Raw genomic sequence first — 25873 nt, forward strand, 5'->3', positions numbered from 1 at the left:
GACAAAAGTTTGGACACACTTACTCATTAAAGGATTTTTCTTTATATTTACTATTTTCTACATTGTAGAATAATAGTGAAGAGATCAAAACAATGAAATAACACATATGGAATCATGTAGTAACCAAAAAAGTGTTAAACAAATCAAAATATATTTTATATTCTTCAAAGTAGCCACCCTTTCCTTGATGACAGCTTTGCACACTGTTGGCATTCTCTCAACCAGCTTCATGAGGAATGCTTTTCCAACAGTCTTGAAGGAGTTCCCACATATGCTGAGCACTTATTGGCTGCTTTTGTTTCACTCTGCGGTTTGGTGGGTTGAAGTCGGGTTATTGTAGAGGCCAACTCATCTGATGCAGCATGCCATCACTATTCTTCTTGGTCAAATAGCCCTTACACAGCCTGGAGGTGTGTTCTGAGTCATTTTCCTGTTGAAAAACAAATGATAGTCCCACGAAGCGCAAACCAGATGGGATGGCGTATCATTACAGAATGTAAATGGTAGCCATGCTGGTTAAGTGTGCCTTGAATTCTAAATAAATCCCAGACAGCGTCACCAGCAAAGCACCTCCACACCATTACACCTCCACCTCCATGCTTCACGGTGGGAACTGCACATGCGGAGATCATCTGTTCACCTACATAAAGACATGGCGGTTGGATACCAAAAAACACAAATTAGACCAGATTTCCACTGGTCTAATGTCCATTGCTCGTGTTTCTTAGCCCAAGCAAGTCTCTTATTCTTAGTGGTGTCCTTTAAGAGTGGTTTCTTTGCACAATTCTTGATGGTTTTTGCAACTGCACTTCAAAGTTCTTGAAATATTCCGGATTGACTGATTGACCTTCATGTCTTAAAGTAATGATGGACTGTGGTTTCTCATTGCTTATTTGGGCTGTTCTTGCCATAATATGGACTTGGTATTTCACCAAAAAGGCTATCTTCTGTATACCAACCCTACCTTGTCACAACACAACAGATTGACTCAAACACATTAAGGAAAGAAATTCCAGAAATTAACTTTTAACAAGGCACACCTGTTAATTGAAATGCATTCTAGGTGACTACCTCATGAAGCTGGTTGAAAGAATGCCAAAGGGTGCCTACTTTAAAGAATCTCAAATATAAAATATGTTTTGATTTGTTTAACACTTTTTGGATACTAGATGATTCCATACAGTTGAAGTCGGAAGTTTACATACACCTTAGCCAAATACAGTTAAACTCCGTTTTTCACAATTCCTGACATTAAATCCTAGTAATAATGCTCTGTCTTAGGTCAGTTAGGATCACTACCTCATTTTAAGAATGTGAAATGTCAGAATAATAGTAGAGAGATTTATTTATTTAATCTTGTATTTCTTTCATCACATTCCCAGTGGGTCAGAAGTTTAAATACACTCAATTAGGATTTGGTAGTATTGCCTTTAAATTGTTTAACTGGGGCAAATGTTTCGGGTAGCCTTCCACAAGCTTCCCACAATAAGTTGGGTGAATTTTGGCCCATTCCTCCTGACAGATTTGGTGTAACAGTCAGGTTTGTAGGCCTCTTTGCTCGCACACGCTTATTCAGTTCTGCCCACAAATTTTCAATGGGATTGAGGTCAGGCCTTTGTGATGGAAACTCCAATACCTTGACTTTGTTGTCCTTAAGCCATTTTGCCACTCTGGGTTCGCGCCCAAGCTCTGTCGTAACCGGCCGCGACCGGGAGGTCCATGGGGCGACGCACAACTGGCCTAGCGTCGTCCGGGTTAGGGAGGGCTTGGTCGGTAGGGATGTCCTTGTCTCATCGCGCACCAGCGACTCCTGTGGCGGGTGCGCGCAGTGCGCGCTAACCAAGGTTGCCAGGTGCACGGTGTTTCCTCCGACACATTGGTGCGGCTGGCTTCCGGGTTGGATGCGCGCTGTGTTAAGAAGCAGTGCGGCTAGGTTGGGTTGTGTATTGGAGGACGCATGACTTTCAACCTTCGTCTCTCCCGAGCCCGTACGGGAGATGTAGCGATGAGACAAGATAGTAGCTACTACAACAATTGGACACCACGAAAAAGGGGTAAAAAAATAAAAATAATAATAAAATAATGATAATAATTTAAAAAAATATATCCACATAATTGGCCTTTCTCAAGATGCCATCTATTTTGTGAAGTGCAGCACTCCCTACTGCAGCAAAGCACCCCACACAACATGATGCTGCAAGCCCCCCTTTTTTCCTCCAAACATAACGATGTTCATTATGGCCAAACAGTTCTATTTTTGTTTCATCACACCAGAGGACATCTCTCTAAAAAGTACAATCTTTGTCCCCATGTGTAGTTGCAGACCGTTGGTCAGGCTTTTTTATGGCGGTTTTGGAGCAGTGGCTTCCTTCTTGCTGTCAATATAGGACTCGTTCCACGGTGGGGATACTTTTGTACCTGTTTCCTCCAGCATCTTCACAAGGTCCTTTGCTGTTGTTCTGGGATTGATTTGCACTTTTCGCACCAAAGTACGTTCATCTCTAGGAGACAGAACGGGGCTCCTTCCTGAGCGGTATAACGGCTACGTGGTTACATGGTGTTTAAACTTGCGTACTATTGTTTGTACAGATGAACGTGGTATCTTCAGGCGTTTCTAACCAGACTTGTGGAGGTCTACAATTTTTTTCTGAGGTCTTGGCTGATTTCTTTTGATTTTCCAAATGTCATAAAATTTTACAGAAAAGCATGAAGTACATACAGAAGAAATGGGTGATATAGGTATGAAATGCTGACTTTCATGAGCATTGAGCAAGCCATGTCAAATGAATTAATTACCATATAAATAGATGATTCCGTAAATTATTTGGAACATTGGTAATGGGTTAAGTCCTAATGGGAATCCTGGTAAAATAGCCTTCAGGGAGTCTGGGAAAATATGCCTCAGTGAAGTGGCCGGCTCCAGGCCAAAACACTGTGTAGAATGGAAGGGGAGAGGAGGAGCAGACTTCACAGAGATGGCAGGAGAGTGTGAGAGAAAAAAGGGGGACTGGGGATCGAGAGAGGGAGAGAGAGAGAAATAAAGAGAGAGAGAGAGAGAGCGAGAGAGAGAGAGAGAGAGAGAGAGAGAGAGAGAGAGAGAGAGAAAGAGTAGAAGAGAGAGAGGGCGAGAGACTGTTCTAAGAATCTTCACTCATGGATGATGTTAAGTTCCAGTGTTGAGCATAATCGTGTAAAAACGCTGAAGACTTGAAAGGTGATGATAATGCTATTGCTGGCCGGTGATCCAGCACGGTCACAGGCAGCAGCAGCAAGGCACACAGTGCTCTACAACCTCCTATACTGCAGTTCGCTTCAGCGCACACAGTAGCTCCAGGGGAATTCACATGGCTGACCTTAAGGAAGTTTGGCTTTGATCAAAGTTTAGCGTTAGCATGATTGGGCTGCCTCCTGCAAATCCGGCCAGGGGATCAGGGGATGAAGCCTGGGCTAAGATCTGTTCCCAAAGCTCCAGTGCACCCTTCCAAAACAGGATTATGTTTGGCAATTAAGGTAATGAACTGGATAACGTAAGAGCGCATAATGATCCTCTTTATCCCGATCCATTGCGGTGCCTCTCCTACTTCTTCCAACACGCTTACCACTCTATCACAACTGATACTAGGAGGGCTTGACATGTCTCTAACTGAGGACTTCCCTATGCTGTATTACACAGTATGATCATCACTATGATCATCTTAACTGGTATTCTCACATATGATACACAGAATTATATCACAAGTGCTGAAACACAAACATTGTCCAGCGTGAGCATCTGTAAAATAACACTTCCTTGTAGACTGTTCATCAGCAGGGGTGAAACACAGCAGCCCTTGTTCAGAGAGCAGCCAACAAGGAGAGGCCATGGAGAGAGCAAAGGGGCAGACAGAAGAGACAGAGGAGAAACAGAAGAAGACCTCCAGGAGGGAGAGAGGTAGTGCTTCCAGGGCATACGATGTGTGTGCATTAGTGAGAGGAAGATAGAGCCCTGTGTCCATCTGTGTCGCTGCGAGTGCCCATGCTCTCGTTCCCCAATTCAACCTCCCACCTCGTCAATGCACAACTTGTCTGATCGCTCCCTTTTCATTTGAACACTATCTAGCCCCAAATTTCACTTCAATCTCACCTCATCTCTCCATACTACATTAACCCCTGGCAATTGCCTTCCAAATGACCCCATTAGGCTGTAATTGCCTCAGCAGGCCTGCTCCCTCGCTTGTAATTCTGTGCAGCTCACCCACCAGACGTTACCCAGGCATTGTTTCATGTTCTGGCTCCCACCAGCGAGTTCAGCCGCTGACCCCCCTCCATCGGGGCCGGAGCCGCCGCTCCACTCACCGACCGCTAGCTAACAGTGGCACTGTCAGACGACTACTACTACCCCCACCACGCCACAGTGAGCTCACTCACACTGGAGGCGCCATGCAGTCACTTCCTCCTCAATGACCAGACTCACAGCCAATTTCACAACCTTGCAGACAATACAGGAGCCACTAATACAGGGCCAATGAATCTGAACTTCAACTTAGACTACCTCATACTCATGAACTATTTCAGTATTATACTCCATTTATGATACCTGCCGATGGAAATATGCTATGGAAGTGTGATGTAATCTCTTTTCAAATCAAATCAAATTGTATTTGCCACATGCTTCGTAAACAACAGGTGTAGACAGCGAAATGATTACTGATGGCCCCTCCCAACAATGCAGAGACAAAGAGCAGGGAGAATTAATAGAAAAGTATAACAAAAGTAATAATAAATACACAATCAGTAACGATAACTTGGCAATATACATGGTGTACCAGTACCGAGTCGATGTGCAGGGGTACAACGTTACATCTGTGCCTATATCAGCTATGGAAGATGGAAATCAAGAAACAAAGCCCAGATATTCATGCGATATGTTCAGTATTAAACATAGAAGGTGAATGTTGTGGTATTTGTGCATTAACAGCCAATGAGCTAACAATCCATTTTTGCCTTCAGTATTAATCAGGTTTGTGTTGGGAGAGAGTGCAGCCAGCAGTGACACCCGCCATGACACCTCCCAACATCGCATCACCTTTCATGTTCCCACCAGGGAGCTTGTGTCAGGACTGCTCAACTTTTTTGACGAGGGCCTCCATGGGTAACTAACGTGCAAATGCAGATGGGTGGTGAAAGCGATCCTGACAGTGATGTATTGCAACTGGTTGCAGGTGTCAAAAAGAAGAGAGAGGCTTTGCCAGCCATTGGCTGAGTGTGTGTGTGTGTGTGTGTGTGTGTGTGTGTGTGTGTGTGTGTGTGTGTGTGTGTGTGTGTGTGTGTGTGTGTGTGTGTGTGTGTGTGTGTGTGTGTGTGTGTGTGTGTGTGTGTGTGCGTGCGTGTAGAGGGGGTTATGGTGGAGTAGGACTGATACCCTATTTACCATCCCCTCCCCTCTTAGCCACCATGTACACACTGCCTCCCATAACTGGTTCATTACCCCATCACAGCCCTCCTCTCCTCCCATCACAGCCCTCCTCTCCTCCCATCATAGCCCTCCTCTCCTCCCATCACAAACCCCTCTCTCCTATGCTCTCTCTCTCTGAGGAAAGATACTGTACTGTTACCTGCTGTCTCACTATGCTTGTTAACAGCACTACTCAGCTAACAGCCTATTTCACCTCAATATCCATATATTTGCCTTTTGAATACTGAAAAGTGAGAATGACAAATAAATACTTCAGGACTGTTGCAAAAAGCAATATAGCCTCACCGTAGAGGCTATACACCACAGGTGTCAAACTCATTCCACACCATACACTACACAGCACACACATTCATACAGTGTAAACACACAAACATTCACAAGTCGTTTAAATCCATTTCATTGTTTCTGTTTTCTGTTTTCAGATAGCTCATTTAATTTCATTCTTTTCCTTAGCAAAATGTTCTCTCGGAATATCAAGGTGTTTTTGTTGCAAAGCTCTAACTGATCCAGGGGGATTTGGTTCCAACAGCCTGTCTCTCCCTGGCCTTTCAACACAAAACTCTGTGCTCCAATCAAAATGAACCACCAGGGACCCCCCTCCCCTCCCCCCCAAGCTATGCCTGCTCCAACTGCTGTGATACCAGTCTCTTTGCCATTGATCGCAGAGTATCGCAAAGAGCATGCATGCTAGTATTAGCAGAGAACAAAGGCCTGTGCTGCCTTGTTAAACTACTGCACACGATAAATGCATCTAAGTTCTCAAATGATTATCTCTTCTCCAAAGAATAAAAGAAAGCAGGTGACTATTAAAGAGGTTACCTATGTTTTCACACTAGTCACAACTAATATTTTTACAGAAATTGTATGAACCCCCCCCCAAAAAAAGTGTTGTTTTTTTGTTTATAATTGACTTGTCATATATGATAATAATGCGTATATACAGTATGTAATACATATACAATGTTTTAGTGTGATGCCATTGTATGCACTGTAATTGCTTTTATTATGCACAATGTAATTTCAGGCACTGAATACATGAAATGAAATACAGTTTTATTGATCTATAAACTGACACAAATCAAGGAAATCTAATCAATTATAATTGGGATAAATCACAATTAACCCATGGCAAACTCAGTTACTGGTCCACCACCGGATGGTAATTCTTTTTGAAATCGGTGTAATTCTTCCTGGCAAAGTTTAAAAATAACTCTTCTATAAATACAGTATGTGCTCGTTTATTTAATCAAAGGCTAATTTACTTCTGACAGAGAGTAAATTCCACTATTTTCTGTGAGGCTCTTTAAAATTGCCATCATTTTTAATTAATTCTTAATTAAAATATATTACACCACAGCTTCTACTCATCTCTCTTGATATTCTAACATAATCAATTCAGAACCATTTACATATCATTAATTAAAAGCTTTCCTCTTTCATCCTTAAAATCATAATGAGGGCCTATTCCTCATTAACAACATATAAGGTAGAACATAACAATGCTGAGTAGGATGGATGTCAGATTCAACAATGTGTCCTCCATCTCTGGTTTTCTGGAGAGCTTTTTCTCATTCTAAGGTTAACTAAAATGTTATAGCGTAAATTTAAAGCACTGGAGACCTATGAGTAAAACATAATGTTTATAAATCACTATCAGAATTGTCCAAAAAGTAAACCCATTGTTCCCAATTTTGCAATTCAAAAAAAGGGGAGTTGAAACTAATTACATATATTTATAATTCAAAAAGAATTGACAGCTCAATATCAGTAGTCCGGCATTTTACTGTATAATGAATTGTGCAGTAAAAAAAACTGCAGTGCATTCATTAGCCAGGCTTTAAAAACACTGCCACATTTCACATATCTCTCCATCTTGAGCTCTCTCTTCAGGAAGAGTAATAATATCAAGTAATGATAGGTATTGTTATGCCGAGGATCAGGCATATCCTGATTTTTATCGTCAGTCTCTCACAGGTGCACCAGCATTACTTGTCACGACTGCATGTCTGGGTCTTCTACATGTCAGATAAAAATCGCTGCACTTGGTGTTTCGGCAGCCTGACAGCAATTTATTTGAATGTTTTGTCACAATGGTCGGTGGTGCATTTTGTGATGGGCTGCCTGCACACTAGAATGGCAACAGCTCATACCATTCTGACACACACATGCCTGACACACACACACACACACACACACACACACACACACACACACACACACACACACACACACACACACACACACACACACACACACACACACACACACACAGGTACACTGTAGTGCTCTCACAAGTCCTGTCAAATGAGCCAAATGGCCAGTGAGGAGGTGACAGTTTTTAATGACTTATCCACAACCCACACCCCGGTATGTCTTATATCCAACCATCAAAACCACAAAAATGACAGATTTGTGCTAAATAAATTGAGTCAAAGACACATTGACATGTTCCACCAATGTAAGGCTTAGAGACAATAATCAACACAAGAATGTTTGTGTGTTATATAGCCTCAGTCATTGTTGAATAGTAGTATTGAGCAGCTCTAGCAGGTGAAGATCATCAGTCTCTCTGCACCTCTGGGTTGTACAAACACCTTTACCCTCATAAGTATAGGCGCATGCTCAATTACACGTCTGTAAAGTCATACCCATGTAGAGAATTATAAACAGAACATACTGCAGTCTCACCCTCACACACTCTTAACAACACATGCCCAAAGCAAGGTAGCTGGCACACACATGCACACACACACCAGACATATACAGCCAGCTTGAACATTGCTGTACATCAATCTGAAACCACAAACTCAAGTCTCTAAGAGCAATAAACAGAGGAGGTTGAATGTAATAGGCATTTCATTCCACTGTGTGAACTGTTCTTGGCTTACAGCCTGGTCAAACACGGTGGCTTTATGTAAATAGAAAAGAATGATAATTTTCAAGAATTAGAAAAAATATATGTGGAGATGAAGTTGTTGTGGCTAGTAAAAAACAAGAAAGGATGCATGTCATAAAACTATTATGTATTGGATTCACACCTAAATGAAATATTTAACTTACTTTACATTACAACTTGAAAGCCAAAATAGTTTAACACAAGACTGTCAGCAAATGTCAAGATCGTTGTTGACTTTGGAAGCTGACATGAATATGTTGTCTCTATTTTAGGATAGGTGCTTCTCTTTCACTTGCCAGAATAGCCCTGTGTCATAGGCTGGCTGTGTCATTACATACATGTACCTACAACTACATCATGTAAATCAAATGAATCTTATGATTATGGAATCAAAAATGAGCACACGCAGGATAGTCAGTAAGTTAATGAAATCCTCTCAAAGACAGGAACTCTATTTTAACACTGTGATAATTAAAGTACTGTGCAGTTGTAATTTACAGCCCTTGCTTAATTGCATAGGAAAAGTAAAATGGGAAAGGTCTATGAGGAGATTAAAATGGTGTGTGTGTGCAAGTGTGCATGCGTGTGTATTTCTGCTCTTGATGCCAGGCTGCAGCCTTAACAGGGGGTTTCCATGCACCTAAACAACAAGATTATATATTTTAGCATCATGGAATCAATCAAAGATTAGGTAATGAAATATGTACTGCCCTATTTTTTTCTGCTACCAGGCCCTTTGACAAATCGAGTACAATCCAAAATCTCCATAAATCACTATTAAAGACAAGTATATCATCACCACCGCATATATCTTCCCCAGCCTGACCCGTAGAGTAATGAGAAAAGGCCTAGACTATCTTGTCTGATTAATTAATTCAAAATGTCGGCTGTTATTCAAATGTGAGGCTGCTATTTGAACAAGACTTGACAGCAATGTCTGAAGAAATCATTTCTGGTTTGTGAGGCTGCTGCTGCATTACTGATGATGGCTTATGGAAATGTTAGAAGCAGGGAGTATTTTCTCCCTCTACGCCACTTCTCTCCCCCTCTCTCTCACCTCTCTCCCCCTCTCTCTCACCTCTTTAGTCATGATAGCTCGGAGAAGTATGTCATTACTTCAACCCGTTCACAATTAGGGCTCTAAGCACTTATTTCCACAGTCCTCAGTGTTTTTGCATTCCCTCCCACAGCCAGTCCAGATCTACAGGGCAGTGCTTTGGCTCCACAAGAGACATGCTGGCAGAGAGTGAGGGCATGATTTTTACAACCGCAGCTCCCCCACTGCTGACAGCCACTGCTGCCAAAGTGACACACACTGTTTGGCTTTCCCACGTTCATACAGATCTTCATCTTGATCACACAACTAATCACAATTACTCCTCACTCGGATTTCCCAGCATCGCTCGCTTTAGCTCACCATACTAAATTATAGATGAGGAACACTACAAAATTATCACAAGTGTACAGCCAAGAATTGTAAAATACCTCACTCTATGGCACCTCACTCTACACCTCACTCTATGTTTTTTCCCTAAGCCTTGTTTTTGATCTGAAGGTTTGGGGAAAGCGGTGGAGACATAGAGTGGGGGTGGGGAGGAGAGAGGATGGAGGATGGAGGAATCGGAGCCTGTGGGTCTACGTGCATGAGGCTGGTGCACACCACTCTATCGCTTTTCTCATCAAGCAAGGATTCTAATCAGGGCTCGGGAGATATAAGACGCTCAGTCATTAAATAAATTAACTCTGCCACTCCATGCTCTCCTTCAGCACCCGGGAGGCCAGGCAATGCTCGGCATACTTACAGACAGAGGCACCAAGTGCCCTCGAACCAAGCCTTCACACCGGGACCTGACAGGCTGGCTGACTTTCGCACATACACTCACACACGCACACATGATGTTAGGGTCTATTTTTCAGTATTTAGAGAAAGAGGGGAACCACGCCTTCTGTCCTAACACAGCTATGTTTACCCTTGCATGGGAGGCCTCTCAATTTACATAATTATCTTCAAAGTCCAAAAGCAAATTGAGGACATTACAGTACAAAATACAGACTGACATGTGCAGCAACTTACTATATAGAAAGGTAAAGGGGGATACCTAGTCAGTTGTAGAACTTGAATGCATTCAACTGAAATGTGTCTTCCGCATTTAACCCAACCCCTCTGAATCAGAGAGGTGCGGGGGGATGCCTTAATCGACATCCACATCTTCGGCGCCCAGGGAACAGTGGGTTAACTGCCTTGCTCAGGGGCAGAACAACAGATTTTTTCCTTGTCTGCTCGGGGATTCAATCCAACTACCTTTCAGTTACTGTGCTAAGGTTGAAATAGTCAACAAACCCCTGCAACTATGCTTATTCATTGACTTTATGAGATCTTGTTAATGTGGGCTTTGAGTCTTAGTACACTGCAGTACAAATCATCAACAGGAAACAACTGAAATGATGAATGGTGAGACAGTAACTGTTCAGATAACTGAGAACCAAAATAAAAGCTGACATTGTCTTCCTTACACACCCATCTGAGAGCAGAGACAGACCGTTATGAGGCTTAGTGATTGACTGTTTAAAACGTTGATATTTCTGCTGCTTGCATAAACTCCTACCTTCCACAGTAGTACGAGGGGAAAAAGGCTACCTAAATATGTATCAATCATTCTGAAAGAGCAAGTGTTTATTTGAGAAGCAGAAGTGAGAGAAATACTCTGCATCAGCAAAATGTCCGTTGTCAAAACTTGCTTTTTGAATTTGTGCAGAGACACGTGTCCTTAGAAATCGGTTACAAGGTGCCTGGTATCATCCTGATGCATGCTTTAATTCCACATTACGTAGAAATGAAATACCTGGGAAGGTGGAAAAGACATTAGTGAAAGTAAAGCCTGAAAAGAAGGGTCTGGGAATCTCTATGGCAGACAGGATTAAATATTAATGTGTCTCCTGCTAGGACACAACAGATATCATGGCTACTGCACATCAGTTCATTGTGTTCACACATTGGGCCCTGAATCGTTCACTTTCAGAAAAGCCTCAATGTTGAAGAGGTTAAAGGCCCAGTGCAGTCAAAAATGTGATTTCCTGTGTTTTATATATATTTCCACACTATGAGGTTGGAATGATACTGTCCAATTGTGAAAGTGTTGATAATGGCATTTTAGTGCATGAGCTGTTTGAAAGGGCCGCTTGAAATTTCAACCTGTTTTGGCGGGATGGAGTTTTGGCAGTAAAAAAGTGAATAGACCAACAAGAAAGACAGTTCGTACTAGAGGTCGACCGATTATGATTTTTTTCAACGCCGATACCGATACTGATTATTGGAGGACCCAAAAAAGCCGATATCGATTAATCAGACTTTTTTTTTTTGTAATAATGACAATTACAACAATACTGGATGAACACTTATAATATAATACATCAATAAAATCCATTTAGCCTCAAATAAATAATGAAACATGTTCAATTTGTTTTAAATAATGCAAAAACAAAGTGTTGGAGAAGAAAGTAAAATGCAATATGTGCCAGGTAAAAAAGCTAACGTTTAAGTTCCTTGTTCAGAACATGAGAACATATGAAAGCTGGTGGTTCCTTTTAACATGAGACTAGAATATTCCAAGGTAAGAGGTTTTGGGTTGTAGTTAATATAGTATTTATAGGACTATTTCTCTCTATACCATTTGTATTTCATATACCTTTGACTATTGGATGTTCTTATAGGCACTTTAGTATTGCCAGTGTAACAGTATAGCTTCCGTCCCTCTCCTCGACCCTACCTGGGCTCGAACCAGGAACACATCGACAACAGCCACTCTCGAAGCATCGTTACCCCATCACTCCACAAAAGCAGCGGCCCTTGCAGAGCAAGGGGAACAACTACTCCAAGTCTCAGAGCGAGTGACGTTTGAAACGCTATTAGCGCGCACCCTGCTAACTAGCTAGCCATTTCACATTGGTTACACCAGCCTAATATCGGGAGTTGATAGGCTTGAAGTCATAAACAGCTCAATGCTTGAAGCACAGCGAAGAGCTGCTGGCAAAACACACAAAATTGCTATTTGAATGAATGCTTATGAGCCTGCTGCTACCTACCACTGCTCAGTCAGACTGCTCTATCAAATCATAGACTTAATTAAAACATAATAACACACAGAAATACGAGCCTTTGGTCATTAATGTGGTCGAATCCGGAAACGATCATTTCGAAAACAAAACATTTATTATTTCAGTGAAATACGGAACTGTTCCGTATTTTATCCAACGGGTGGCATCCCGAAGTCTAAATATTGCTGTTACATTGTACAACCTTCAATGTTATGTCATAATTACGTAAAATTCTGGGAAATTAGTTCGCAACGAGGCAGGCGGCCCAAACTGCTACATATACCCTGACTCTGTTGCAGGAGAAGTGACACAATTTACCTAGTTAAAAGAAATTCATGTTAGCAGGCAATATTAACTAAATATGCATTTAAAAAAATATATACTTGTGTATTGATTTTAAGAAAGGCATTGATGTTTATGGTTAGGTACACGTTGGAGCAAAGACAGTCCTTTTTCGCGAAAGTGCACCACATCGATTATATGCAACGCAGGACACGCTAGATAAACTAGTAATATCATCAACCATGTGTAGTTAACTAGTGATTATGATTGATTGATTGATTGTTTTTTATAAGATAAGTTTAATGCTAGATAGCAACTTACTTTGGCTTCTTACTGCATTCGCGTAAAAGGCAGGCTCCTCGTGGAGTGCAATGAGAGGCAGGTGGTTAGAGCATTGGACTAGTTAACTGTAAGGTTGCAAGATTGAATCCCCGAGCTGACAAGGTAAAAATCTGTCGTTCTGCCCCTGAACAAGGCAGTTATCCCACCGTTCCTAGGTCGTCATTGAAAATAAGAATGTGTTCTTAACTGAATTGCCTAGTTAAGTAAAGAAAATAAAGTTTTAAAAAATCTGCCAAATCGGTGTCCAAAAATACCGATTTCCGATTGTTATGAAAACTTGAAATCGTCCCTAATTAATTGGCCATTCCGATTAATCGGTCGACCTTTAGTTCGTACTCTTTGCCAATAACAGCTAGTTTTCTGTTTTTTACCTACCCACTCAGACCTATCCATGACAGTACTAGCTACATTCTTGTTTGAGAAAATGTTCTTTGCTAAGAAGCAATTTTTAAAAACCATTTTAATTGAAAACAATCACAGTAAGATACACAATTGTTACCCAGAAATTATTTGAGATAAAAATGGCTGCATCGGACCTTTAAATAAAATTTATGTTGGTAATTTCAAAAACACAGATACTATGAAAAAGCACATTGTCATCGTTCTTTTTTCACAACATTGAATATATCTTATTTTAGTTTTCTGTTCTTTTTCCAAGTGCACAGACACCATAAATCATTTTGATATATGGATATAGGTTGCCAGCATGTCATTAACTGGTTTATAATATCTATAGACATGTAGTAAAGATGTTAATAAGAGAATCTGATAATCAAATGAAACATACATTTGTCAATAACTGTTATGTTGTAATATTAGTAATTATCTATATCAGTAGGTGCTTTTCCTTTCCCATGTAGTTCCTAACAGCGATAACTCCAAGGAAGACTGAGTACTCCCACCAGCTTGCTACTGGACAGGATGGGTCAACTCCCAAATCAGGGTAGCGGAGCCATCCTAAATTCATTAGGATGGCTCAATTCATCCAATCCCACCGCATTCCTCTTGAGGAAAAACGGGAAAGAAAAACAGCAGTAATGTACTCTGGGTGACATCCACTTTCTAAAGAGAAGAGAAACCAGCCTCTTTCGCTTTTCAATCCCCATCAAAGTGGAGTAAGAGGAGGGACAGCGTTCCCCTACTCGCCGTCATTAATCATGACTTTCTGGGAGCAAGCGCGTATTAATTTCTGTCATCCCAAACATCTCTGCATATTGTTATGGCACGGCTTAGTCCTCATTCACCACCAGACGTTACCCGCTTGTCCTGGCTGAGGGAAGACTATGACGGTGTGGCTATGTTCAGAGCAAGAGGCCTTTATCCCTGGGGCTCTGACACCAATTAAGCCATTTCACCAAGAGAGGAAAACAGGACCTGCCGTTTCACTTTAACATGAGCCATCACCTAGCCTTTGGCCACTTGCCACCTTTCCGTTGCTTCAGCCCACAAAAACGAACTTCTAGGAAGAAAAGGAAAGGTACATTTAGAGTAGTCTTATACATTCACCAACCAATAAGAAAATATGACGATAGAAGTGGAAGGTCTTTTCAGTCCCTTGTATATTGTTTTAGGAGTAAAGATAGTAATTCTGAATCACTCAATAATATAAGGTTTCTCTGTGTTCAACACCAGGAGCCAATAAGTTGCCTTTAAAAACACAAATATGAGGCCATCAAGGAGTTTCAGTGAAATGATGGATGCTATGTTCCATCTGACCTCGCAAATATTCAAAATGTTCTATTCTCATTTTAATGTTAAGTAAAAAAGACTATCAATTGATAAACAATCTCTGTCCCTAATAATAGTTAATAATGCAAGGTAGTACCATTTAGTGATGACTTCAAAACTGGCCATCCAGATGCCTTCAGACATTTACATCTGCTTTTAAGTCTTTAATGTTGCCTTTTGGCAGGCAGCAGAGTGGGGCTTGTCAGGGCAGGGGCAGAATAATGCAAGGTTTGGTATGAATTAAATATTAGAAATCTTAACACAGCAGCCAATAAGAATTATTTGCCTTATTAAAGCAGCAGAAGACGCTGATTAAATTTTCATTGCATTGCAGTCTTTTTCCCATTTCTGCCTTCAATATATCATTCTAATGTATGAACCGTGTAGAACAATGGCCTGTGGAACAATAGAAAAGGGATTCAATTACAGATGAACAAATAAGGAGAGAACTTTAGAAAACACCTTTTGTGAAAACAATACATGTGATGAGGGAAGAAATAGACAACAATAAGACATTGTTCTGTTTTCTATAATAGCTACATAGCGTTATTCAACATTGTACAGTATGTGTGTGATAACACGGATAATGATTTGAAGCCTTGCAATGTTCCAATGTTAGAACTGTTCAAATAAAGTCGGTATCTAGATGAAATTGAAAATGCCAACACTTCTCTGAAGGAAAAATGATCACCTGTAAGAGTTCCATTCACTATACCCTGTTACTGTATTAAATGGATAATATGATATGTATCATCAAACCTCTAAAGATGAGTCAGTCAATCGTAGAATAGATCAACACCAAAACAAATAACATCCAAATATATTTCCTGCAATAGCAGAGGGGCCCCTCTTTACTAAAAAACATTCTGGCATGTTGGTTGTCCACATTTAATGTGTATGGGGAGTAAATTAACATCAGGCATCAATTGCCCCGTGAGAAAATATCTTCTCTGAAACACTGGAGCTAATGAAATGGGGACCTATAAATAGCAGTATCATTACCAAGAGAGGACTTGCTTTGTACCAGTCTCTCTATCTGACACTCTTTATACTAATAACACTCTATGGAAATATTGTTCCACCATCTAATGATACTGCGTTAAAACATTAAGACCAGGATTGGACTCAGATAAAGAAACTCTATAGGAAACATCCGGTAACCAAACCTTTGCTCTGTTTCTAGTTGTATCATTCTTATTACTGTGTAACAGTCTGCCCATTGCATTGGTCCAGTGTCTCTGTTACCTGACCTGATCTGTGATTAGCTCTTATTCAATCAATATCACTTATCGCTCCATAAGATACATTCAGACTATTCCTCAATGGGCTTGAACTGAATAGTACCAACACAAATCTGGCATACTAATGTATACTTATGACAACATCAATAAATAAACATAAAACTAATTGATTTAACAGAATTACTCGCTGTTCAATCTATATCTGACAGGAACCGTCCAGCGAGGTGAGCATGGGTAAATGGGTAAATGGTCATTTTATATTTTGCTGTGGTTGGATGGCTTTTCAAGCTTTTATGCTTTCTGACAAAATTATTGATGACAACACATCACAAATTGTACTTATGTCATTTACATGTCAGGGGAAAAGCATCAAATATTGAAAACAGCTGTGGCTGGCTTAACATTCACTTCATTGAATGAAAATGTAATGTTTCATACTTAGCACAATTTGGTTAACCTGCAAAGAATAGCTGACAAGTCAAAGGTGATATCGAATTCATCAGCCGGTCTCTTTCTGGTCTGAAGGGCGCACAACTCCAGTAATATATTAGAGAAGACGCCTCGCTAACAGATGCCAGGGTCCTGATGGGGAACAAGCTACCTCCATGTTGCAAAAAATGTCTCCAACATGAACATAAAGCACCAGGTGGCCCATGGGGGAAACATTATGACATCTGACCACTGGAGAGGAGGGCCTAGCTATATGCAATGATCACAGGGAAATAAGTGTGTTAAAAAATAGATTATGATCAGTTATACAGGGGTTGAACATCTTGAATTAACTAACACGACAGACAAACTTATTCCCATTGACAAAAAAAAAGGTTTTGAAGCCAACTGAATTAACAATGTCCAATGAAATTCCAATAACAGAATTCTGTCTATGAGGTAATATTCTACATGTTCATATTCACTGTATTTTCTTGAATAACAAAGAATGGAGCAAACCGAACGATCTGAGGTAGAAAGTAATTAAATGAAACATGAGCTCATCTCCAGAGTTGGGGGTGGGGGTGCAGGGACCACATTTATTAAATGAGATTAGCAAATATAAGACAATGTCATTGATACCCAGACTGGGTCAATGTGGGAGGAGCCTTTCTTCCTGATGGATGAGGCCGAACAATGCTGAGGAGGATCTGAGAGATTTATTCTAATTTTCTTTTCTATTATTCATCACGCTTCAGCAGCATGTTGGTTCAGGTGGGATACTCTGTTTGGTTAGCTGAGAGAGGGACCAGAACACTGAGGATAATGGAGTGCACAGAAAGCAAGCAAGGGCCATGCTGCTCCAAGCTTTACCGATGTCAAACGTTTCAATCAAGCTTTCCCTTTTGCATCCCGAGCAGCCTCTCCTGGCTGCCACCGCCTGAAGATAACTATTTCACCAACTGTACAATTGAGAAATGTTGCAATTAACCTACTAAAATATTGTTGGAGGATGCACATTTTTATGCCAGTTGCCATAAAGACTAATTGGTATAATGTATGTGGAAAAATACAATTGTGGGCTGCTGTTCGCACAGGAGCCCACAGAAAATGCTTCCAGCTATAGAAGAGGTAGCGAGAGAGGCAAGCATAAGATGGGGTCTGTGTGAGTACAGACGGAGGGTCATCAGCACCAGCAGGTTATCGTATCAAAGCACCTCATTCAGATCAGAATCAGATTCAGGTGCTGTTATACTGTTGCAGTCGGGAAAACAAAATATGACAAATACTGGGAGAATGTGAACATATGACATTCCAGATTTCCTTCCCCATCGATACTGATACGCACCCCACTTTTTCTATTTTCTCTCTTTGTCATTTGCTTTTTTTCTCTGCTGTTAGGAGAAAGCATGGGATTTGGGAGCTGCTTAGATAACCTCCCCATCTTCCCAATCCCCTACCCGCTGCAGGGGAAGCACAAGTAGCCCTGCCATTGAGACGGCCAGGAACCCAGCTGTGAGCGAGCCATTCTGCCGAGCGCTATCTAGTCGCTGCAGCCGCATCACTGAGGCACTCTCGAACAAAAAGCATCCAAAAGTCAATTGTCTGTCTGTTGAATGGATTTCTGTTCCACGGCATACATTGACTGTGGTATTTTGCACAAATCAACACTATAAAAAGCAAAGGGTAAAGAACAAGGCAGTCTTCACAAATATTGACTTTTGATCTTGGGCCATGGTAAGGATTGTAACACTGTTAACTTCATTGTTTTCTCAATTTAATATAACTATAATCATAATAATAATCATAATGGCATGTCAAATTAACAACAAACTAGATTTAGGGGTCTCATTAACTCTTTTTCAGGGAGCTTTAAAATGAATGTTCCCTAAAGGTTTGACAAACGTTTACACCCTCAATCCTAACTATATTTACTCAAGGTAATGCTTTTAGTCAGCCTTGCACGTGGTTAATTACAACCTCAATCTGAAAGTTACTCAGCCAGTCCACTGTTCATAACCACAGCATGCACATAGATGAACTAACAGACAAATACTATGGCATGTTCAGCAGTGGTATCAGCAGTATGAGGAGGCTAACATGTCGGCTAACCCTACCCCCCTAGTCAGATACTGTAACTAGTCTTTCTAATCCACTGCTCTACACACTGGATCTGGGCATTTATCAGCCTGAGCCTCCTGCAATCTCCTACCTCTCCAGACCAGACCTCCCATTTCTGAACTTGATGAGTCAAAGGTCAGGAAAACAACAAGTCAATACACAGCCAGGAGGAGTGCAGTGCAGCTGAGAGAGCTGTGGAGAGGACTAAGCCTCTGTGGCGCGCTGTGATTTAGCCTGTAATAGTTTTCTGTAATCTCTTTCTATTGATTAAACCTCACATCAAAGAGGAGTGCTTTTGCAGAACCTTTCCTTTCCCTGGTCAGAAATACCATATGGAGGTAATCTTTCACCTTTGTTATTCTTGCTGCTCCCGCTGCTGATGCGAGCCTCGCTTCCAGGGCAAGAGAGAGAGGAGAGGAGAGAAAACAAACCCAGCACAGAGAAACTACTGCAAAACCCATCTGATTAGCACTGAGATCTCATGCCCAATGCACTGTATGTCTTCCTCAAGCTACAGTAAAAAAAAAAAATCTGCAAATGTATCTTTTTAGAGTTTACTTTTCTTTATCTACCTCTGACATGCTGGGCACAATTCAGAAGAGGTGTGGACAAAAGGAATGTGTCGAAGAACAAACACGTGTCATCATTTGCAGATTGCTGGTATCAAACATGATGAGTTGAGCGAGAAAATAAACAATGGACAATAAAAAGGTAAAGAATTGTAGCAGTTTCAGCAATATCTCACATTCAGCTCATTGAAATGCAAAAACAAGAGAAAGTGAAAAAACAAACCCCTCCTGCTAAAAACACTCAATTTACTGACAGGCAAATGACTTCATGCTGCCACTTAATCTAATTTCTTGCATAATGCCCCCTAATTAGCATATCAAAGTGAATTAATATTTCTAGGGCATTAGCGATGAGGAAATCTGCTCTGGGTCTACAATAAGAGTAAGAAGAGTGCCAAAATTCCTCTGAACACTACAAATAGTCTGTTCACCAGTCAAGTGCATCCCACTTTCTTTCCCAACCACACAACACGGGCTACTGAGCTTCCCCCCACCGCCATGCACCAAGTTCCCTAGTGAGTTTCTGAGATTGTAGGTGAGTTAAAATGGCCTTCTTTACTTCTAACATATATATGAATGTAAAAAAAAAAGAATGTTCTGCACAGTATTGAAGCATATCCTGTAAACATAAAGTAGTTACAGCCATATTTGTTTGCTGCACTGCTGTCAAATTCATGGTTGGATATGGTTTTCCCCGGATGGGATCATTGGGTGGCTAAATGACATTGAGATTATGTGCCAGTGAACAGACATGAAAGGAACAAACAATCCCTCTGTATGATGCCACGGGGGCATGTGAATGACCCACAGTGGGAGAGAAAAAGAGTTTGGTTAAGAAGGCCACCAGACCAGCTGAGCTCTGTCAATGGCTAAGAGGGGGAAGGCTGTGACTCCAAACCGCAGAATAACCACACACACACTCACACAGATACACACACACTCTCTCACACACAGACACTCTCTCACACACAGAGATATATGCACATACACAGACAGACACACACATCATCCATTACCTCTTCAAACAGTTGTAAATCCAAGTATGTTTGCTGTCATTGTTTACATGGCTACAATACAAACACTTCAGGTTTGATTTAGCCTGTTTCTACTTACAGCTGGTACAATGTGATCCAAGAATAATAATAAGCATTTTATATTTTCAAAGATTTCTCTCTCCTTACATGTACATTGTTCTAATTGCATTTAATTGTATTATGAAACTACTGATACAGTTTTATTATGTATCTATTGATACAGTATAATTAAATAAAGCACTGGATTATCTGATTAAAATGAGATCAATAATGTCCATATGTCAAAACACACACACACACACACATCTCAATTCCAAACTAAAACTGGATTTAAATTCTCAATAGTAAAAACAAAGACTTTACAGCTACCCCATACTTCACACAGCACACAAAACACATACTGATCAGGGAGACTGGGATAGAGAAAATGTACAACCAGAAGCATTGCTACACACAGGCTTTTCCAAATTGAGTGCTCAAACAAAGTAGCACAGAAGTACAGTATATTATTTACTGGTTTAGTTCTTGTGCAAAATGACATTGAAACAAAAACCATCAAAGGGATTAAAGAAGATTACAACAACTGGAATAGTAAACAAGCTCATTTAAATAATTAGCATACTTAGAGACTCTATTTCTCGTGCATAATTAATTAGATATTTAATGTCATATAAAATATAAAAATGTCAAAAGTAATCCAACATGTGCCCACGGAGATAAGTCCTACAGGTGGGGTTTAGATCTGAAAGCATGTAGGGATACATGCATATCGTGTGTGTTGATACTAATGCATGGATTAATCTATGATGCACACTCATACAGTATAAAACATACAGTATACTCACAGTTGCTCACACATCGTTACATAGAGCTAAAACATCCAGTGATCATGTTCCCCCTTTTTCTTACACAATCACTCTCTCACTTTCCCACTTTCTTCTCGACAGGCATAAAGAATACCTCAAGTAGACTAGGCAGCCACGAGGGCCCTTCTCCTGCCCCTGCAGACACCTCCTGTGGCCGAGAAGTTCATTAAGTTTTATGATCTCACCCAAGTCACTTCTGCTTATAAGCCACACAGAGGCCATGAATCTGACACCTCGTCACTATTTAAAAGCAGTAGCAAATGAATGTCATTTAAGGGGTTTCTGTATGATAGGCAACTTTCAACTGAGTTTAAGAGTTTACCGGTATTTGACAACTGTCATCCCTCTCTCTCTCTCACTCTTTTAAAGGATACCAAAATACCAAACGTGGCCTTGACTAACATGTAGGGGAAAATGCCAAAGGCTTGCACCACTGTTGTAATACTGTCTCTTGTAGTCATAAACGACTGGAACTTGACATAATATGATTCACCATTGGTATCGAAGATCACTATTCACTAGCGAGAGTAAAGACAGCTTATAATGCTTCTGCAACAGCTTGATATAGAATAAAACATTTCAATAACTTTTATTTATTTAAAAAATTATTTAAATGTTAAATGCATAAAATAAAGTATTGTGTTCCTGTGACATTTTACTGATGGCCTACCTACACTTCAAGTCATGTCAAATATTTAAAGGGCAATATAAATGTCTCTGTTGGCCCCTGTGATGTCAACTACAGACGAACTGGGACATGGATAAGATCCAGATACTGAGCGCTCTCCCTGTCTCTCTGTGTGTGGAACCATACACAGGATCATACATTCTATGGTATCTATGTGTGAGTGACTTTGAACAACAAATATTGAGTAAATATTGTGGATAAAAATGAAGAGCCTCTGCCTTTTACACTGTGTAAAGTATCCCCAAAAAAATCAGCCACACACCCTTTAGCAATGACTCAACAGCAATATTTTTAATATGTTTTCATATAGGCCATCATTGTAAATAAGAATTTGTTCTTAACTGACTTGCATAGTTAAATAAAGGTTCAATTAAATATTACAAATATAGACACTTACAATAGTGAAAATGTTCATTTTGTATATTGCATTGCGGTACAAACACATCTTTGTAATAGGTTTATATGTGAGAAGTTGACTAGCACTAACCTCCTTTTGGCTCATCAACATTTTCAGAAGTATCCTATCCACAAAAAACACCTTCTCCAATAGCGTGGGCGTAAAATCATAGTATTTGTTGTCATATCCAAAAGTGATATTATATTTATTCGGACCATATGATATGCATCTGGCCTTGCAACGACTGGTCTAGGCTACCTACCCTAACAAAAGCGTATTCAAGATGCACACCGTCACATCACTGACTGTAGCATGTGGTTCGTGTCTTCTTATGAGCAATCTCCTTTCGGCAAAACCCTCAGGCCCACTAGAAAGACGTTGGGCAAAAAAACAGAAGTGAAAATGTGCATTATAATAAAATAGTGTTCTATCGATGTATGGTGTTTGATTTGCTGTGATGTCAGGATTGCATGGCATTGCGACGCACAAGAACAATTCATAAGACAGGTTGCACAATTAGTATGCTAACCTTAGTAGCTTGTGGATTTATCATGGTTAGAATTTGAAAAGGGTTATCTTAAAGTAGCATGGGTCCACAATTGTTCACTCATGCGCTCGCGCAGACTGGCATGCACAAACTCACTCATACAGCCTGTACACACACACAATAGTGTTGTTTGGGGGAAGCCTATTTAACTTTTTGAGTTTAACTCATCACCTTGTAGAATGCTACTAAGGACGACCAAACCAATTTCCTGTTTAAAAAAATATACCAATCTTAAATCATGTCCTATTTTCAAACAATATATTAACCCTCATACAGTTACTCCTTTGTAGGCTACCCATTTGTATTAGGAAATTAATATTAATGTGGGCAAGAGACTGGTTCTAAAATCTGTGTCCCCACATGCTGAGCAGATATTTGAATATTATGTTTTCTATTAGGCTACACAATGCTCTTATATATACTTTCCACAGTATCATTGCTCTTAGCTTGTCACGTTAGAAACGGCTGGCTCTATTGATCGTCTGAATGCTTTATGTGCGTTACAGAAGGCAACAATGGTTAGACTCGTGCCAATAATGCCAATAGTGATCCATCCTTTGGACAGCAAACCTCATTAAGCACGAGATTACATTCTAACTGACTAAATATAGGATTAATAATTACCATCACTGTTGGCTATACTTTCCATTTTAATAAAAAACGAGATGCATGGCGCTGAAACGGCTCATATAATGCACATGGTGTGGTGTAGCCTAATAAAAACAAAGCAAGTGAATTTCCTTTATTTATGATAAAATATGGAGGAATGTTACGCACCTCATTGTCCATTCCACCCCTATGTAACCATCGGACAACAACCCTATATCAATTTCTACATGAGAGCACCGATACCTTTTTACGGAGATCTGCAGATGCTAATCAAAGGCTGTAACGTTAACCATAACCTGAATTTTCCCATTTAAAATGTCATAACGGACGGGAGCTGATTCTGTCTCCTGCTTGATAACTTCGGATAAAGCTGCCAACGGGGAGAGTAAAGATGGCGGTGTGCAAATGCGTTGGGGCTCAGCAATGTTGCCTATTGATACAGTCCTCCTGTTGTTACATCTTCCACTTGAATTAATGTGAAGTCTTACCTGTTTTCTCTTTGATCTCGCAGAGGACGCTGAAGAGTGCAGGTTTCATTCTGTGGCAGTTCAGTCCATGTTTCCTGTTTCAGTTTGAGACAAGAACCAACATTGAAATATAGTCACTATAACACCTCAGTTGTTAAAACTTTTGAGATAATAATGTGTCTTTGTTCTTTACAATAACTTCGAGGTCTTGCTCATTTTGCACATGTTGACATGCATCGCAAAGTTGTAGCATAAACAATGATTTGTCAACACGAATGACGATGGATGCATTGTTTGTTGAAATGCTATTTTGTAAGACTTCAAAGTTTGTTTAAAAAAAGTTTATTAGTAGAAAATGCACAATTGAAACTAAGAGTGTAGGCCTACATTCAAAATTGTTGTTATTGGTAAATAACTTAACATGGAATTAAATTTGGACATTATCCAACGTTATTTTTAAATATCAGGAGTTACTGTAAAACAGTACTTGACAAATACGCATCAATGTTTACAGGAGCCCCAACCTACCAATTCGCAACATTATATGTAAATGCAATGTAAAGCCTGCACTTTGCACATACAAGTTTTTTTTTGCCTCCCCCCCAGCCAGAAGCAAGTTTCAAAACTATTAGAATTACTGGATGACAGGTGTTTCCTTTTTAATCTACATTGCCCTCTGCAAATAACTTTGACCATGGGATTGCCATATGGATCAGCATTTTTATAGCCAGCCTTTTATTACATGGATGATAATGTTAATTAGCTATAGTGAGTTGTGGTGCGTAAAGTGTTTTGTAAAGAAAACATATAAATGAACCAACTTTGCTTGCGCCTCGTCCAGACTTTGGTCAGTAATGGTCATTATTTGATGCAGAATGTCACCGATATCTTGTTTTCTCCCATCATCTATCCCATCGTGTCCATGTGGAGGCGGCAGTGCCATGCCTCCTTGTATCGAGTGGCCAGCCAAGCTGACACCGCCGAGAGCCTGCATGATCCGGGCTTGTTCGTCCATAGTCAGCCGAAACAGAATCACGAAGCCACACAAATGGAAACTTGGCTTGAAAAACTCACATACAAAAAAACAACTACAACATGTGTTGCGTTAGAGAGCTGTATATTGGTGATATTGCGTTTACGCGTAGCCTATAAGAAAAAATAAATAGGCTAACGTTAGCTGAGTACCAGTAATGGTATCAATATCGCGTGTCCAAGTAATCACTTTCTTGCAATCTTCCTTCTTTATGCACGGTCCGAAGTGTGAGTATCTATAAATGTTTTTGTCCGAAAATACATAAGCTATAATTGTTCAAACTTATTTGTCAAAATGACAGCCGCTGTCCCTCGTATCCTGCAGGAGTCCTCTTGTCAATTCGTCTTTCTCTTTTGAGTTGACGAGTTGTGTATGATTGCTCCTTGCTGATCTGTCATTTATTAGTCGTCTTCTTTTGATTATGTTTCCTCGTACAATTCCTCTTGAAAATGTTCAAATCCCCATTATTGTCAGCAGGAAACAAAATATCCAGTGAAAATTAACAATAAACATGTGAATGAAAATATAAAAAATCGAACACTTAGGCAGTAAATTAGTAGGCCTACCTGCTACCTGTAAATTTATTGCAATTATTTTTTTAAATGTTTTGCATTAGTGGAAAAATTATAGAAAAAAAGAACAGCGAGAAATTAATTAGGCTACACGCTGTAAAGCGATGCGCAAAAATATCTGCCTGCTGAAATTTATGAGCGCGAGCCTCTGCCTCTGTGTGCTTTATGTTGTTTGATGGCAGAGGTAGTGAGCGATTGAAAGTGTGCCAATGCCACTCACTCAGTGCAAACGTGTCAGAACAAGAGCTGGAGAAAAAAAAGACAACATCGAAATACAAATGCACGCTCCGCCCATCAGAGGAGGGGTCTATATTCTTGTCACTTCTCTGGAACCCCGAAAGCTAAAATTCTAGTGCATTGCTTGAGATGGTGATTATAATGACGAAATAACGGTGTAGTTCCACTTGTCGTATGCCTCACAAGTGCACGTGCACCAAAATACTGTCATTCCATTAAATGCATAGGCCTAATCAGATCTTTATATAGTTTAATACAGAACTGA

General features: G+C 40.3%; 1 protein-coding gene across 9 annotated transcripts in view; it reads right to left on the reverse strand.

Moving 5' to 3' along the window:
* Positions 1 to 25602, reverse strand: part of pbx3b (pre-B-cell leukemia homeobox 3b) — an 88902-nt gene extending 63300 nt beyond the window's left edge. For 5 of the 9 annotated variants that reach the window (XM_024417442.2, XM_024417440.2, XM_024417437.2 and 2 more), the window contains exons 1-2: positions 24588 to 25602; positions 23788 to 23861 (exon numbers count right to left, since the gene is read on the reverse strand). In XM_024417442.2, coding sequence (XP_024273210.1) covers positions 23788 to 23861; positions 24588 to 24781 — 268 coding nt within the window. In that variant the 5' untranslated portion in view covers positions 24782 to 25602. Of the gene's footprint in view, positions 1 to 23787; positions 23868 to 24587 lie in introns of all 9 variants that reach the window. The other 4 variants (XM_024417441.2, XM_024417436.2, XM_024417433.2 and 1 more) reach the window with 1 other exon arrangement.
* Between the last annotated feature and the right edge of the window lie 271 nt (positions 25603 to 25873).

This window comes from Oncorhynchus tshawytscha, linkage group LG04 (assembly GCF_018296145.1).
Source record: "Oncorhynchus tshawytscha isolate Ot180627B linkage group LG04, Otsh_v2.0, whole genome shotgun sequence".
Lineage (NCBI taxonomy): Eukaryota > Metazoa > Chordata > Actinopteri > Salmoniformes > Salmonidae > Oncorhynchus > Oncorhynchus tshawytscha.